General features: G+C 39.1%; 1 protein-coding gene across 5 annotated transcripts in view; it reads left to right on the top strand.

Moving 5' to 3' along the window:
• The window catches only part of Znf451 (zinc finger protein 451), a 69,008-nt gene that overhangs the window by 23,625 nt on the left and 27,092 nt on the right, over window positions 1-18,291 (top strand). For 4 of the 5 annotated variants that reach the window (XR_005286784.1, XM_038341681.2, XM_038341680.1 and 1 more), the window contains exons 4-11: window positions 5,874-5,999; window positions 7,872-7,983; window positions 8,508-8,652; window positions 9,355-9,481; window positions 9,999-10,152; window positions 10,977-11,124; window positions 12,570-14,155; window positions 17,447-17,587. Coding sequence is in view for 4 of the 5 variants with exons in the window: in XM_038341681.2 (XP_038197609.1) it covers window positions 5,874-5,999; window positions 7,872-7,983; window positions 8,508-8,652; window positions 9,355-9,481; window positions 9,999-10,152; window positions 10,977-11,124; window positions 12,570-14,155; window positions 17,447-17,587 (2,539 nt within the window). In the remaining variant the exon portion in view is untranslated. Of the gene's footprint in view, window positions 1-5,872; window positions 6,000-7,871; window positions 7,984-8,507; window positions 8,653-9,354; window positions 9,482-9,998; window positions 10,153-10,976; window positions 11,125-12,569; window positions 14,156-17,446; window positions 17,588-18,291 lie in introns of those variants that run through there. The other variant, XM_038341683.1, reaches the window with a different exon arrangement.

Raw genomic sequence — 18,291 nt, 5'->3', positions numbered from 1 at the left:
TTATTTAAGCCACTTATATACTACATCAAGCTGTTATTCAGTGATTTCATTCATAAAACCCCATGATTTTCAACATTGTGTTTCTAGAACTTGTCAAAGCAGACTTACTTCTTTACCCTTACAGTTTTATTGAGTTAATCTTGGTAAAATATTTCTGAACAACTGATTTAGCTAGTGACAGCAATAAAGAAAAGGTTGGGGGCCAACTTTTGGTGAAAGTTGTATGAGAAGTGAACTGAAAGAACTTATGGGCTGAGTGTGGTGGTGTACACCTTAAGGCCCCCCCCCCCCCCCCCCCCAAAAAAAGCCAATCATGGTAGTTCACACTTAAAATCCTAGTATTTGTAAAACTGAGGCAGGAGGATTGTTTAGTGTAAGTTTGAGGTCAACTTGGACCACACAAAATGAGACTGTCTCCAAAAATAGAGGGGGTGAGATGCCAGAAAAAAAATTCTAGGTAACGTTTTAGCCCTACACTGGCCTCAGACCTGCTTTTGCCTCCCCACTGCTGCACGTTGCTGCTGCGCCTGACAAGAAGAGTTTTTTTTTTAATAAAACACTCAGTTTGTAATCCCAGCCTTCAAGAGGCCAGGCAGGGTGATTGCCATGACTTTGAGGGTTGTCTGGACTATGTTGTAAGACAATGTATTGAAAAGGAAAAACCAAAAGGTTTACATTGTTCTCAGCACTCAGTTAAGGACAGTTCTTAATTACTAGGGGAGAGTTGGCAACCCTATGGCACTCAGTTGTCTAAACTATATAAATACCTTTCAGAATTGAGAATACAGTTATCTGAGAAGCAGGCATTTGTAAATGATTTCAAAACAAAGTTCATCTGTTAGTCATTTATGTAGGCATTCATTGAAGATTAGTTTGAGAGAAATTTAACTGCTAATAATTTCTTCTGTGATGTTATCAGCTCCTTTTAAACATATTTGCGAAATGACCTACCTTTATAATTGAACAAGCAAGTTTTCTGTTGCAGATAGAAGAAAGTGGATTCTAACTTAGATAAGGAAATACTTAAAAGTTTTAGCTTTTACTTTGGTTAAACGTTATTATTTAAAATGCAGTTAGTGCGTGGGCTTTGGATGTTTTCAAAAAGCACATGTGAGCTGGGTGTGGTGTTTCAGGGTTGTTGTCCCTCCACTTTGGAAGCTTGAAGAGGTGTATCACTGGGGCCCAAGAGTTGGAGACTTAACATGGGAACACAGTGGGAACCAGTCTCTTTAAAAAACCAACATATACTAACTAGAAAGGCACATATATAAGTAAACAAAAACAATACTAAATGGTTTTAACCAAGTCTTTTGCTTTAAAATGGCAATGGTACTTGGTCTCAACAGGAGCCACTAAACCTTCTGTATACTTTGAAGGATAACTTTCTGTTGTTGTTTTGATGCCAGGGAGTGAACTCTGTATATAAGTCACTTATCTTAGTTCTTAGTTTTTTGAGATGCCTACTGTATTGTCAGGCCGTTATCCATGCATAATCTTAAGCACACTTTTCCCCACTTCTCAAGTAGCAAGGACTGCAGGCTTATGCATCACTATACCTAGGATTAATCAATATGCTTCTGTTGGGCTTGGGGAAATCATAATTTACTCATTTTATCTCTTGGGTATTTCCAAGCAACAGAAGATTCAAAGCTTTACCTCATTCTGTCTTCATCTACTCTTGATAATGGATAGGTTTGTTAATAATTTCATCGCCAGTACTGATTGTGGGAAAATTAGAAACTAGGTATGAAAGAAAGAAACCCTCTAGACAGGCATAATTGCCATAGACATTTTGATTTATACTTTTCTGGATTTGCTGTATGGTATTATTTTCACATTTATGTCTATGTGATAGAAAAGAAAGATACTGAAATGTAAGTTTAGCATCACTTATTGATTAGCAGGATTTTGTGTCAGTTTCATTGGTTTATTTAATGATTGTACTTTATTGTACAGTTTACATAGCAGATCATGATTTCTAGCAATGTGTCAGGTTCTGATACTTTCCAGGGAATCCTTATACATTACATTTGATAAATCTTTTGGTGGAAACTTTGTCAAAATGATAGAATTCTCATTGGAGGTAATTATTAATGAATCTCTTGTCATCAGAGTTAGAATTTAAGTTTATAGTCAGAACTGGTTTCTGGTGAAATGGTTACTGATCTGCAACATACGGAAAAAGGATAGTGTAGTCAGTTTGTCACAAAGCTGAGATTGTTCATCTAGATGTCATGAAAGAGTCCTCTTTCTTTCCTTCCCAAGTTATACCATTTGTAGGTTTGCAGAGCTACTTTGAAGAATAACTTTATATTGTGTTGATGCTAGGGAGTGAACTCAGAGACCTGTGTAGCCCACCAGTCACACTCTGCCGTGGGTCTTAATGTAGCCTGTACTGGCCTCACATTCACTGTAGCTATGACTGGCTTTGGATTCTAGGTCTTCCTGCCTTGTCTCTGAAGTCCTGGGGTTACAGGTGTTATTTAAATTAAAAGTTATGCTGGCATCTGCCTCTGCTTGAACCTTATGGACATGAATAGTCAGGTTAACTAGTATCCTGAATTTGATTGCCATTTCTGGGATACCCAGGATACTTTACATGTTTAATCTCAAATTAAAAAAAAAAAGCATTAAGAAGTTAGCCAGATGTGGTGGCTCACACCTAAATCAGCATTTGGCAAATGGAGTCAGAAGAACCAGGAATTTAGACTCATCTTTGACTACATAGCAAGTTTGAGGACAGCCTATCATATAAGAGACCCTCTTAGGAGCAACAAAATGTAAAGTCTATGAATTTTATACTGGCTAAGTGATGTGTCTGCTTTTTAACCTCTTGACTTTGTATTATCTTTGTTAATTCTGTGCAGTTCCGGCTCTTAAAAAAAATGAGAGGTCAAAAATAGAGATAAGCCAGGGGTGATGGTTCATGCTGCAGTCCACTTTTTTGGAGGCCAGGGCAGGAAGATGGGAAGTCTGACTTGGACAGCATAGTGAGGCTGTCTCAAAATGGAGAAAGGAAAGAGGGCCTAGATGTTGCATAGGTGGTTAGAGCGCTTGCAGAACATTCAAGGTCCTAGGTTTAATACCCAGTACTTGGGGAGGTGTATGTTTGCTTACTTATGTGCAAATAGAGACTCCTCACCAGCATATTCCCTATATAGGTTTCCTATATTACCCTCACCACAAAACCTTATCATTTGCTGTCCATATGGAATCTTTAGTTGTACTTTATATCATATACAGAAGTTAGTTCAAGGTGACCTTGGTGAGTACTTCAAGATATGTGGTCCTGGAGATGCTATAGCTGCTAATATTCCAATAAAACTTAAAACCTATCCTTCTTATGTGGATTCAGAGTTTAGTGTGACCTTGGTAAGTTACACATCTGAAAACCTGATCTTAGAAAAGATCTAAGACTATAAATGATAATTCAGTCTAAAGCCAATGGCAAATCTAGCCTGAGTGTATGGAAAGTTCTAGAATTTTATTCCCTGACTTCATATTAAATCACAACAACGTTTTGGCATTAGCGAATGGCAAACATTTCTAGTCCTAAGAATTGTGAACCCTTTATCTTAGTTTTATAGGAAATATTTAAGAACTTTCATCTGTCCTGATTTCTTTCTTTTTTTTCTTTTTTTTTTTTGAAGTTGGCCTTGTGTGTTACCTACTTTTCTCATTGCTATAATGAAGTAGTTGACAAAAGCAACTCAAGACAGAAAAGGGTTTGTTTGGCTCACAGTTTGAGCGCTCAGTCCATTGTGACAGCAAGGTCACAACTGTCTGCATCCTCTGATAGGACTTGGGGAGTGAGTAGACAGTACTGGGGCCACCCTTGTAGACATTCTCAGGGTGTGTTTCCATGGTGGCTCTAGATTCATTCAGGTAGACAGAGAAGGTTTAACCACCACCGTTGCTAACAAGGTGATGAAAATCTGGTGTTCTAGTTTAAAGTTTGTCTCTAGGCTCTTTGAGTCCTTGGATTGCCTGCTGTGTTGCTGTCAGAGTAGGGGTTGTTTTCCAGTGCCAGTGAGTTCTGTAGCCACTGAAGGCTCTAATCCAGTGATGTCTATGGCCGTGTCTCACTTTGTCCCTTTAGCAGTGGGTTTGTCGTTCACTCACGCTAGCTTTCTGTGATTCTGCTGGGCAAGTGCTGTACCATTGTGCCAGGCCGTAAGACAGAGACTGGTGATAAGTAATAATAATAGTGCCATGTAACTGTTGAACCTGCCTCCTGTTATTATTTAGGAGAAAATACTTAGCATATGTTTCCATTTTTAAATTGCTAACTTCAGAATTGGCAAAGTTTAAAAAGTTAGTGTGTTAGCTTCCTTTACTTCTCGCCGAGGTTCCAGCACTGTCTCTCAGTTTACTCTTGAGATTAGTAGTCAGAGTTCTTTTTGTTTATTTTTAAGAAGAAAATAAAACCCAGTGAGTCACAAACAAACAAGTTAAAAAAGTAAGAGGGAGAGTAGTTGGGAAGAAAAAAGGGGTCCAAAGGAGTGCAGAGAGGAGGAAGGACAGGATGGGAGTGTGAGAAGGCAGGGCAGAGGTGACTGAGCAAGTACTTTCTATACCTGTATGAAACTGTTAAAGAACAAACAAGAAAAGGTGAGATGCAATTGAGACATCTGAAGTCAACCTCTGACCTCTGTGTTAGCAAATCTCTCTTCTTTCCCTCTCTCCCTCCCCTTTCCTTTCTTACCTCCCTCTTACTCTCTCTCCTCATCCTCTTCTGCCTCTGGGAATTGAACTGAGGGCCTTGTACGTGCTAGGTAAGCACTGCCACTGAGCTAAATCCCTAGCCCTAAGCAAATAATCTGTTTTTTCGTTCTTTGTTTTTATTTCTGTGTGGCTCTATATTTAAAGGAAGATTTCTTATAATTTACATATATTTGTGTGCACGTGTGTGTATATGTGTGAGTGTGTTCATGCTCTGGTGCATATGGAGGTCAGAGGACATGAGTGAGTCGGTTCTCTGTTTCCACCCTGTGGGTTCTAGGTGAATTTGGATGCTCAAGCTTGGCACCAAGAGCATTTACCCACTGAGCAATCCCACTGGCTCTCGAATTTTTTTTTAAGTATTGGACAATGTATCTTTTAATTGGTGTATTTAGACTTGCCATGTAGAGTAGTTGGGTTAATACCATATTTGTTTTATTGTTTTACTGTTTATTTGTTGCCCTTCTTTTGTCTTCCTTTTTGTTTATTGCCTGTTTGTATCTTTTCCTTTTTCCCCACTTGTAGTTTTGAGTTGCTTGTTTATGAGTATGTATGTGTTTTGTTTTTGCTTTATGTATCTAGATGTTTTGCCTGCATGTATGTTTGTATACCACTGGGCATTTTTGATGCCCTTGGAACTCAGAAGAAGGCATCATCAGATCCCCTGGAACTGGAGTTGGAGTTGTGAGCCACCATGTGGTGCAGGGAATCAAGTTAGGTCCTCTAGAAAGCAGCCAGTGCTCTTAACCACTGGTCAATATCTCCAGCCCCTTAATTCATTCAGTGTTTTATTTGAGTCCATTTTTCTCTTGTGTTAGTATATCAATTACAAAATATCACAATAAAATACAATATGTGCTCAGGAGATAAAGTCAATCCCCCTCCATTCTCCTCTCTCCCTTCTACACACATATACACAAACATACAAACATATACACAAACACATACACATGTACACACATACATAACACATATGCAAAAACACACACATACATACATCTATCTGAAAACACACACATATCAGGAAGATTTTTAGAACTATAACAGAAGTACATGGTTCTTGAATGCAATAACTGTTTGGAAGTGAATGTTTATTGTCTAAGTGCTGATTTTGTATTAAGTGGAATAAAAATTGTTTTGTTTTACTATAGGAGAATTTTAAACACAAAGACCATATAGACCATCAGAAGGATAAAGTTGCTTTAACATTGGCTCGCCTCGCTCGTCATGTTGAAGTGGAAAAACAACAAAAAGAAGAGAAGAATAGAGCATTCAGGGTATGTTTCTATTTTAATAAGGATTTATTAATTTATAGACTTATGTATAATAAAGATGTAAAGAAAATTCCAAAAAGAAAAATAATAAACAGAATTTTTGAATAGTTCTAGTGAGCGATTATTCTACATAAAAACTACAGAAAATGTCTTGTAATTATTTTTGGAGTTTTGTTGTGTGTGTGTGTGTGTGTGTGTGTGTGTGCGCGCGCGCGCACGCGTGCTCGCACCTGTGGAGAACAGAGCTCAACCTTGGGTGTTTCTCCTTAGGAACCATCTGCCTTGTGTTTTGAGACAAGGTCTGTCATTGGCCTGGAACTCAGGGATTAAGATAGGCTGGCTGGGCAGTGTGCCCCAGGGATTTGCCTGCCTACTTCAGGTTCTGCAGCTATAAACACATGCCATTGTGCCTGTTTTTTATGTGGGTCTTCATGCTTGTGTGACATATTACTCGCTGAGTCCTCCCTCTAGCCCCTGATATTGTTATTACTCAAGATTTCAGTGCAATGATTATAGAGTAAGAAATTGGTGACTTATGAAGTTGAGATACATACTTTGTGTATTGAAAAGTCACATTGTGCGGGGCAGTGGTGGCGCACGCCTTTAATCCCAGCACTTGGGAGGCAGAGGCAGGTGGATCATTCGGAGTTTGAGGCCAGCGTGGTCTATAAGAGCAAGTTCCAGGACAGGCTCCAAAGCTAAACAGTGAATCCCTGTCTCGAAAAACAAAACAAAACAAAACAAAAGAAAAAAGAAAAAAGAAAAAAAGATCACATTGCTACATTAGAACTTTACTTCTGTATGAAAGATACTTTAAAATTTTTGTATTAAAGCCAGTATTTCTGTTTACTTGACTATAGAAAATTTAAATATGCACATGTCAGTATTTTTGAGACTTCTCTATGGCTGTCCTTTCTAATTGTCTTCAGATTAAAATCTTGGTCAATTTTTTTTTTCCCCCTGAATGAAGTCAGAATAAGAACTCAAACAGGGAAAGAATCTGGAAACAGGAGCTGATGCAGGGGCCATGGATAGGAAGAGCTAAATACATACACATCTTTTCAGAAGTTGTAATGTACTTGTTTGCTTGTGGGTTTTTGTAAATAAAGCTTTATTGCATGCTGCCATACTTGTTAACATACTGTCTATGGTTGCTCTGCTTCTATGGCAACAGTAGTTGGAGGTAGTAGTGGAGACCCTGGGCTAAGCCTAACTGTTTGCTCTTCAGCCTTTTTGAAAATGTGTGCCCTGGCACTCTTTGTAAATGGTAGCAGAGACTTTGTGCTGCCATGAAGTAAATGTTGCTGAGTGTCTGATATTGATATTATTCATTGAAAAGGTATTTGCTAAGCTCTTTTATATAGAAAACTATAAAATTTTGAAAATGTCTAAAAATTTAAAGCTGAAAACAACCCTTTATATTTCCATTACAATATTGCCTTAAAATTTAGCTTGTTTTTAGCCTTTTTGAAAACCTCTTCAGATATAGTTTATATAATTTGAAATGAATGACTAACTCATTTTGTCCTTATTTATTCAACACCATTTGGTGACTCACAAAAATATTATCTCACAAAATGGAAAATGTTTGGTCATTATTTATTGACTTGCGTCAAATGTTTGCTGTAATTTGCCTACTTCCATATTTTTGGAGATGTAAAAATGTAGCAAATTTTATACAGATAGCTGTGGGCTCAGCAGCTTAGTGTAATACTTATGACTATTTTGACATATGTATAGTCTTTGTTATAAATTTCTAGGTGTGAGGAGTTTTGGGATAAAGTATACTCTTTCTATCACTGATGTATCAAAGTCTTTTCACCCAAGAAACAGTAGTTCTCATAAGTCAACTGAGTTTTTTCTCATTATCTTTAGGAAAAACTTGATTTTCAGCACGCTCATGGTTTACAAGAATTGGAATTTATTCAAGGACATTCAGAAACAGAAGCAGCAAGACAGTGTGTGGACCAGTGGCTAAAAATGTCAGGTATTCATTAGAGATCACATGTCATTCGGTTCCTGCATTTCCTGGGAGTCTTAAGGTAGAAGGTGTGTGGGTTTGCCTCCATTGCTGGTGAATATAGGTGGTACTGAAATCAACTTTTAGGGAGGAAATGATGAAAGGTCAGGTGGGAGCACGAGAATCTCAGTGTGAGCCCTGGAACCCACATCAGAAATGCCAGGCATGGCGGTGTGTGTTTGTGATCCCAGTGCTGCGGAGATAGGGGCAGGAGATTCCTGGGGCTCACGGGCCAGCCAGCCTAGACTTGGTAAGTTCAGGCAACCGAGAGACCTTGCTTCCACAAAGGTGTATGGCACACTTAAGGGACACTCAAGCTTTTCTTCTGGCCTCCATGTGTGGTGTGCACATATGTGAACATGTATACACACAAACACACACACACACACACACACACACACACACACACACAAAACACATTTAGTTTTTGTTATGCTAATGTCACTTCACAACTGTGGCCTGTTTTATAATGGCCTACTTTGACGTTGTAGGACTCAAAACAATTAATTCTGTGAAAAAAAATTCATTCCAAAGTGGAGGCAGAATGGGGAGATGTGAGAAGTCAATTTTGTGTCCTATAATGCACTGTAACAAGGAATTTGACAACGGGCACCTTTTGCTTGGACATTTGAAAAGGTAAGGAGGATACTCTGAATTCAGATTGTGAAGGTTGGTCATCTGGGGGACAAGTTGTTTTTGTTTTCTGTAGTGTTAGATATCCTATCTAGGGTCTCATTCATGTGTAAACAGTTCTCAAACTGATTTTGTTAAATAAAGTTTGATATACCAGTATAGTTTTAGCTTAATATTTGAAACTCAGGTTGTTTTATGCTATTTTGATATGTTATTTGTAATTTATATTTTGGTTTTCTAGAAAGCTGGGTAAGATTTTAGATTGTTCTCTAGCATTATAGCACAGTTGAAATAGTTGTAGAGATATCCAGCCTGTAACAGTAAATTTCAGGAGACAGACCATTTACAGGTATTTGTCTGTCTTACATAATCTGAAAGAACATTCCAAAGTAGTTACCCAAGGCAGAATTTATAATGCACCACCGCCGCCTGGCTGATAATTAAATGCTCTGTTGTTGCCGATTGGCAGATTAGCTGAGCTTCTTTCTAGTAGATCATGAGAAAGTAGAGATTTTTTTTAGGTAGTTAAAAGACGGGGAGTTGAGAGTTTGGGGTTTGCAGCCATTTTCCTTCATAGGCATCTCAAGAAGTACAGACAACTTTGTATGTCTTTTGTGTTCATGCATATCAGCTTCACATGCAAAGCAAACTGGTTTATCTGCTGGAAAATGGATTTTTCTAATATTGCTTCTCTTGGTTGTGTAGGTTTGACCACTCCCCATGTGATCCAACAATTACATTACGTGGACCTCTCGCCAATTCCTTTGCTTGTGTTGTATGTTATGAACATTTTGTTTCTCAACAGCAGTATAGTGATCATCTTCTCACTAAGGTAAGAACATGCTCTGTGAGCAGATACTCTTTTTCTAGATAGCCATGGAATTGGTATAGGTGTTTTTTCATGTTCTTAATCTTGCAGTCACTAATGATGCTGATAAAAATTTTTAAATATTATAAATAAAATGACTTAGGGCACTAAGTTTATTCTCTAAACTCCAGCAGTCCTAGAGATTATCATTAAACTGTTACAGGGAGCGGCCCCTTGTTTGTCCCAGCCGCCCCGGCTAGCTTACCCCCGAAATAATCACACAGAAACCATATTCATTTAAACACTGCCTGGCCCAATTAGCTCTAACTTCTTATTGACTAAATCTTATATCTTGATTTAACCCATTTCTATTAAATCTGTATGTCACCACGAGGTGTTAATTTTTTTTAAAAAAAAATGTATTGAGTATTGATTTTTAGCTGTAGCATTGGTATGATAAAATTGGAAATTTAAAGTTCCTTTTTTTATTGTGTTAGTTTACACACTGGTCTTGGTGACATGGCTTTCCCTTTTATTTTAGGTAGCTGCAGCCGATGGGCATAGCAGTGGCCTTCCTCCTCAGATCATCCAATGTTTTGCATGCCCATCTTGCTTTCTTCTGTTTAGCACCAAGGACGCATGTTTGAAGCATATGTCTGCAAAGAATCATTTCCATCAGCGTTTTAAACTGGGCGGTATGTTAGTGTTTCTCTGCTAAATTTCTTTAAATGAATTACATCTTTGCAAATTTAGCATACTTTTCAGAGTAGCCCTTGATTATTATTATTATCAGTTTAAAACCATAAAAAGAAATGTTTATATTTAAGCTATTTTTTTAAAAAAATGTTTATCTGTCTGTATGTTTTAGCCCTTCCCCTCCTTTTTATTTTTATTTTATTATTTTTTTTAAGACAAGGTCTTCCTTTGTATCCCTGGCTGACCTGGAACTTACTATGTAAGTGAGACTGCCTCAAACTCACAATAAGTTGCCTGACTCTACCTCCTGAGTGCTGGGATTAAAGGAATGTACCACTGCTACCCAGTTATGTTTTACCTATTTTGAGGGATGAGAAGAAACTGTCAAGAAAGCACATATTCAGGATAGTGTTCTTGCTGTCTAGGAGGTCTGGGAATGGGATCTTCTGCATTTAAGATTTCCTTTTAGCTAGGTGGTGATGGTGCACGTCTTTAGTCCCAACACTCGAGGCAGAGGTAGGTAGATCTCTGTGAGTTCAAGGCCAGCCTAGTCTACAAGAGCTAGTTCTAGGACAGGCACCAAAGCTACACAGAGAAACCCTGTCTTGAACAATAAAACAAACAAACAAACAAACAAAAAAAGATTCCTTTTAATGTGAGGAGAAGGCACCCTTTGTATTTCAGTCTAAATAAATGGTCTATATTATTACTGACTACAAAACTGTCTCTTACTTAACTGATGTTCAGAAAGGGAGAAAAGAGGAAGATTGGGTGATTCTCTGTTTAAATTACCTTGCAATTTATAGTTTATTTTGTTTTTCAGATGATAAGGTAACAGCACACCCAGTATCATTTCCATCTTTTGCAAAGAAACTTCTAGTCTCTCTGTGCAAAGATGTTCCATTTCAAGTTAAGTGTGTGGCCTGCCACCAGACTCTGCGTTCCCACATGGAGCTCACTGCCCATTTCAGGTTTGTACAGGTCTTAATTTTAGGCTCTAAGGAAATGCTGATTAGTTCTTCAGGAGTGGAAGGGTTCAGCAACTATTTTCTATTCCATGTGTCTCTCCTTTAAAATAAGGATGTCTCGTTTTCCTTAAAAGTAACCAAATCTAGCAAAATGAGAGAAGTTGGAGGTGTGGAGAAATGTGGTTGGAAACCCTGGAGATGCAGGATGATAGCTAAAAGGCAGAGAGTTCTTCATGGGAGTCGGCATTCTCAGGCTGTCCACCTACCACCACATGGTTCTCAATGAGTTTTGTTCTTTAGCAGAAAAGCAAATATGGATCTAACATATTCGTGACATAAGTTAATCAATTCTTAACAAACAGCTGGGAGTTTTGGTTCTGCCTACCTATAACCCTAGCTCTTGAGAGGCTGAGGAAGAAGGATTACAAATTCAAGGGCAGTCTTTGATACATGGTGAAACTATCTAAAAGGGGAACAAGTCGGGTGGTGGTGGCACATGCTTTTAATCTCAGCACTTGGGAGCCAAAGGCAGGTGGATTTCTGTGAGTTCGAGGCCAGCCTGGTCTAAAGTGAGTACCAGGAGAGCCAGAACTGTTGCACAGAGAAACCTTGCCTCAAAGAACCAAAACAAAAAACTCCCAAAAAAGAAAAGCAGAAAAAGGGCAGTTGGGCAGTGGCGGCCGTGATGAAGCCGAAGAGATGGGATAGGACGGGACAACAAAACAAAACAGAGGTTGGAGAGATGTCTCAGTGAGTAAGAGCACATCGTGACTACTCTTCCAGAAGCACCCACACGACAGCTCATGACGGTCTGTTACTCCAGTTCCAGGGGGTCAGATGCCTCCACAAACACCAGGCACACAAAAAGTAAACAGACATGTAGACAAAACACTCATACATGTTAAGTAAATAAATACAGTTAAATATATTAATTAAAACTCATAAAGCCAGAAAATAGCAACAAAAAAGAGTGGAATATTGTCTAGAATTTTCAGTGTTCTTTCATATATTTTAATGACCTTGGAGAATCTAATTTGCTTCAGGGTCCTTTAGTAGTGCATTCAATAGTGATTGAAGTTTTCTAAAGTTTGCTTTATTTTTTTGGGGGGGTGGGGGTTCGAGACAGGGTTTCTCTGTAGCTTTGGAGCCTGTCCTGGAACTAGCTCTTGTAGGCTAGGCTGGTCTTGAACTCACAGAGATCCACCTGCCTCTGCCTCCCAAGTGCTGGGATTAAAGGCATGTGCCACAACCGCCCGGCAATATATTTAACCCTTGTATATGGATTAGAAAGATAAAAATAGAGGTACTTTAAAAGTATTTTAAGGTGATAGAGTATCACTTAACTGCTTTATTAAAAATATCTTTTAGCACTTATTTATATTCTTATTTTAAAATTCTTATCATATGAAGCAAAGAAAACTTATACTTTTTTTTTTAATCCAAATTAGGGTTCGTTGTCGAAATGCTGGACCTGTAGCCATAGCTGAGAAAAGCATTGCTCAGGTTGCAGAAGAATTCATAGTAAGAGGTTATTGTTCAAATTGCAACCAGGTCTTTGTGGATGAAACCAATATCCAAAGTCACAAGAATTCAGGACACAAAGTCACAGTTGTTAACTCGGTACAAGAGTCAGTCTTACTTTATTGCCACATCAGTGCAGGGAGTAAACCGCCTTGTGATTTGCATTTATTCAATCAACCAAAATTTTCATCACTTAAACGAGTTATGTCTATTAAAGAGTCCAGCGCAATGGACTGTGTCATTCCAAAAAAGAAGCCGAATTTAGGTGGCGAAAGCCACAGAGGAATAGTTGGTGTGCAGAGCCAGAGTTCAGCAGTTACAGCCTGGTGCTGTGAGTGCAGTCAGCGGTTTCCAAGTGAAGAGGCGGTAGAACGGCATGTCTTCTCAGCAAACACGATGTGTTACAAATGTGTGGTCTGTGGAAAGGTGTGTGAAGATTCAGGGGTCATGCGTTTACACATGAGCCGATTTCATGGAGGGGCACATTTAAATAACTTCCTATTTTGGTGTCGGACATGCAAAAAGGAGCTAAGAAAGAAAGATGCTATCATGGGACACATCACTGAGTTTCATAATGGGCATAGATATTTTTATGAGATGGATGAGGTACAAGAAGAAGCCTTGCCATCCTCCTCTGCAGTGAGTCATTTGGATGTTGATAAGCCACCTTCACCTATTACTGTTGTTGATCATTGCCTAACAACAAGTCCTCCAAGGGGCAGGTGGCAATGCCGAATTTGTGAAGATATGTTTGATTCCCAGGAGTGTGTGAAACAGCACTGTATGTCCTTGTCAAGTCACCAGTTTCATAGGTATAGCTGTGCCCACTGCAGAAAGACTTTTCATAAAATAGAAACTTTGTACCGACATTGCCAAGATGAGCATGACAATGAGATCAAGATGAAGTACTTCTGTGGGCTTTGTGATCTTATTTTTAACAAAGAAGAAGCGTTTTTGAGTCACTATAAGGACCACCACAGCATAGATTATGTGTTTGTGTCAGAAAAAACCGAACCCTCAATTAAAACTGAGGATGATTTTAAAATAATAGAGACCAGTAATTTTTTAAGCTGTGGTTGTCATGAGAGTTACATCTGTAAAGTCAACAGAAAGGAAGATTACGATAGATGTCTTCAAATCATGCTAGATAAAGGTAAACTGTGGTTTCGCTGCAGTTCATGTTCAGCGACAGCCCAGAATTTGGCTGACATTAATACTCACATCCATCAAGCGCACAGAAGAGACACGGGTGATGAGGAGCAGCAGTATGTGATCAAGTGTGGCACCTGCACCAAAGCCTTCCAGAACACTGAGAGTGCTCAGCAGCATTTCCACAGAAAGCATGCCACCTTCCAGAAACCTGGTGTGGCTCCTGTTGGGTCAGACAGAGGAAGCACCTGCACATTTGCTGCCAGTGCGTCACATGCTGAGAAAAAACTGAAGCCGACGAACTATCAGAAACTCACAGACGAGGAGAAAGGGGCCGAGCATGACACGAGCTGCCAGAGTCTAGGTATGGCTTTTCAGCGTGGGGCAGGTGTCGCACACTCACACCGAATCATGCGCATGTGTGCTTACCAGGAAAAGCTGAGGGAATGCTGAAAGCAGAAGTGTCAGCTGATGAGTAGCCAGTGTGACTTTCAGGGTTTTATGTGTGTGCAGTCTTTCTGAGAGTTACTCAGTTACTTAGTTTCTTGAAGATTTGGGAGTAATTCTGAATCTGAAAATCATATTTTTCTTAAAATATGAAGGTTCATTAAAAAGTAAATGTTTTTTTTTTCTGTGTATGTGTTTGGGGTGGGTATCTTTCTGTATTTGTTGTGTTTAGCTTCGTATATGCTAAACGAGTCCTGTAACACTGAGCTATGTCACCAGCCCTAGATGAATTACTTTTGTATCTTTTGGCCTTGTGATTTTTCTTCTTTTTTTTTTTTTGTTTTTCAAGATGGGGTTTCTTTTCTGTAGGTTTGGAGCCTGCCCTGGAACTTGCTCTGTAGACCAGACTGGCCTCGAACTCAGAGATCCACCTGCCTCTGCCTCCCGAGTGCTGGGATTAAAGGTGTGAGCCGCCCTCACCCTGCTGGCCTTATTTATTTGTTTGTTTTTTAAATTTATTTAGGGTTTGTTTGTTTGTTTTAAGACAAGGTCTCACACTAGCCCAGGTTGGCCTGGAGTTTACTTTGTAGCCTAGGATGGTCTAGAAATTGTATCCGTTCTTCAGCCTCTTAAGTGCTAGAATTACAGTCACGGCTATCATGCCTGGCTTGGTCTTATTCTTTATATATGAGAAATTATAACTTTCCAACAAAGCTTTGTAATAAATAATTAAAATAGTGATTAGAAGTAGAATGAGAAATGGGGGTGGGGAGTTGAGAGGTTAATTTCTTCCTTTATACTTCCTTTGAACTTTCCCTCCATATGTTCAGATTAAATAAATAGAAAAGTTCATTATGTTATTTAGAAGTTTAATTATTTTTGGCTAGATACAATAAACCTGTAGACTTTTGACTATTAACCTGGTGAATTGTAAAAGATAGAGTAGAAACAGTAAATAAAATTTGGCTATTTCTTTGGTTCATGTTTTATTTTTAAAATTGTTTATTTATAAAGTAGCATTTTAATACTATTTCAAGTAATAAATAGTTTTTAACATCTGTCACAGTCTGTCCACCTGGTATAAGACCTTGTAGTAAGGAAAGGAGGGACCTTGCAAAGCTCTCTGCCATGGGCCTGTATACCTAGAATCTCCTGGTTTCAGCTGAAGAACAAAGCAGTCCCTTGGTTCTTGCCTGTGCTAAAGGACCTGCTGGACTCCAATATATTTATCTAGGGTAGAGCACCTTGCTTCATCCTCTCCGGGGATACATAGCCACTCCTGGGCTATGTATGATATGATACTATGTATGATAGTCTTGGCTCTGAATTGGATGGGGGCATGTGTGGAGGCCTAGCAGCTGAGGGTGGCAAGCTGGAATTCTGGTTGGTTCTTCATTTTCCACCATTGATCTATTTTTTGACATGGTGTCTCACATTGTTGCACGGACTGTTCTCGTACTTGTGGGCTCGAGTGACCCTCTTTATCTTGGCCTCCATACAAGCTCGGACCATAGGTGTGAGCCACCACACCTGGCTCTAAACCATGGACCTTTTAATAGGTTTTCTTGGAAGTGCATATAGCTCTCAATGCTACCTTTAGTTGTGGGTTTTCACTGAGAAAGCAGCTGGCAGTGGTGGTGCACACCTTTAATCCCAGCATTTAGGAGGCAGAGGCAGGTGGATCTCTGTGATTTTGAGGCCAGCCTGGCCCACAGAGTGAGTTCCAGCACAGGCTCCAAAAGCTACACAGAGAAACCCTTTCTTAAAAAACCAAAAGGAAAAAAGAAAGAGTAATTGCACTAGAGAAAGCATTAAATCTTTAATCGTCTAATCAGTTTTAGTTCTAAGTAAGAGAGCTTGTGCTTTTCCTTTGGTTTTCTCGCTGCACCGGGGATGTATGTTTGTGTTGACTGTAGTATCTAAACCTGAGGTTTCTGAGGGCCAGAAGATAGAGCATAGCTCAGAAGCGAGGCCTACTAGAAACAAACTCACTTCAAAATATTCCAGGGTTTGCATAAATACCACAGGACACTTCAAGGCCTTGTTAAGATAGAAAAGCTTGGGAGGTAGGCTAAGAAGTGGAGAACGGGAGATGGAAGAAGAGCCCGAGAGAACCAAGAAGTAGGTAGTAACTTCTACCGGCACCTTCTCATGCCTGTGGGGTCAGACTTTGAAGCTGTGCTCCTGTGAGTGGTTAATCCTCAAACCAGGGGGCTACTAATAAATCAGTAGATTAAGAAAAGCAAATTCTTGTGCCAGAAGAGCGTTCTTGGTAAATAACCTTGAAAACCATGTTTGTAGGGTTTAATGTGTCACTCAGGCTGCCTTCAAACCTAAGTTTCTTTGAACCTTTCTAAATAGAACATTGGGACATAATTTAATTTAATGTTACTATGCATTGTATTATTGTACTAGATTATTTTTGTGTGTTTTTTGACATAAGTTTATGAGTCTCTTCATGCACACTGAATATTTATGGATAGGGAAATTTTATTTATTTATTTATTTGGACTTCTATTTGACATAGTACAATGATTTGTTAAAAATAACTTTATTTTCAATAAAAAAAAAGAACTTAATTTCTTTTACAAATGGCTTTTTCAAAAAGAGCTCTAGCCAGGTGTGGTAGTGCATGCCTGTAGTCCTAGCGCTTGGGAAGTGAAGGCCAAAGAATCAGCACTGTGCCTGGCTTTCCTTCACACTCTTTTTTTTTTTTCCCTTGTTTTGTTTTGTTTTTGGAGACAGGGTTTTTCTGACTGTCCTGGAACTCACTTGCAGAAATCCACCTGCCTCTGCCTCCCAAGTGCTGAGATTAAAAGCAGACACCACTGCTGTCACCTAGCTGAAGAATTAGAAGTTCAAGGCCAGCCTTGATAATGTAGTGTGTCTGAGTCCATTCTGGCCTAAATGAGATCCTGTCTCAAAGCAAAACAAAAACACAAAGGCCTTACAGGCAAAGGCAGAGAGAGTTTAAGAAGGATATATGGTCAGGTATAAAATACCACAAGTCACCTAGTTTAAGTATAGGCAGATTTGGATTTCTTGGAAAGATTACAGTAGAGATGAATAATAGAAACAATTAACATTTATGCATATGGGACCTCTAATGTCTTTAGACTTGAGGAATTAGGATAGTTATGGACCATTCTTACTGAATTCATTCAAATTCAGGTTTTTGTTTTTTGTTTTTGTATGTGTGTGTTCTTAGAGGAGGAAGTTGAGCTTCCAGATGTGGACTACCTGCGAACCATGACGCACATAGTCTTTGTAGATTTTGATAACTGGTCGAACTTTTTTGGTCATCTACCTGGACACCTTAATCAAGGAACGTTTATTTGGGGCTTTCAAGGTATGGTTGAAAAGGGATGCGTTGTGAGGCTCCTCTTCTGCGAGGATGATTTATTTGAGAAGTCCTTTAAGCCTTTCTTTGTAGAACATGAAAACTGTGTTATTACTGTGCATCACTCTCCTGGATTGCTCATTCACATTTATTTTACTTTATGTGTATACGTGTGTGGAGGTCAGAGGACAGTTTGTGGGAATCTTCTCTTCCTACATTATTTGGGGTCCAGGGATCCATCTTAGGTCATCAGTCTTGGTGGCAAGCATCTTTACCCACTGAGCTATCAGGACATTGGCCCTAGATTTTTTATTGTTGTTAACATATTTCTATGTTAAGTATTAGATCTGTTAACCCAGAATTCATGTACGTGCATAGGCGGATTAAAGGAGCCAGTCTCTATCCCCAAGACTGTAAAGCAACAAGATGGTGATGCCTCTGGTGGGACTGAGACAGCATTTCATAGCTTTTCTTGAACTCTGGGTCGTACCTCTGTGAGTATGCACCACCAGGCCGGCTTTATGTGGTGCTGGAGGTCAAACCCAAGGCTGTGTGCATTCTAGGCACACACTTTAGTAATTGAGTTACGTCTTCGGGCTAGTTGTCTCACACTGTGATTTAGTACTTTAAGGAAAAAGAGTATGTACAGGTTATATTTTACCTTGAAAACGGTCTTGGTCTTTCTCTGCTTGACTATTGCTTACATTTTTTCT

This window comes from Arvicola amphibius, chromosome 9 (assembly GCF_903992535.2).
Source record: "Arvicola amphibius chromosome 9, mArvAmp1.2, whole genome shotgun sequence".
Classification (NCBI taxonomy): domain Eukaryota; kingdom Metazoa; phylum Chordata; class Mammalia; order Rodentia; family Cricetidae; genus Arvicola; species Arvicola amphibius.
The sequence above is the reverse complement of the archived record's forward strand: the minus strand, read 5'-3'. Positions and strand labels throughout refer to the sequence as shown.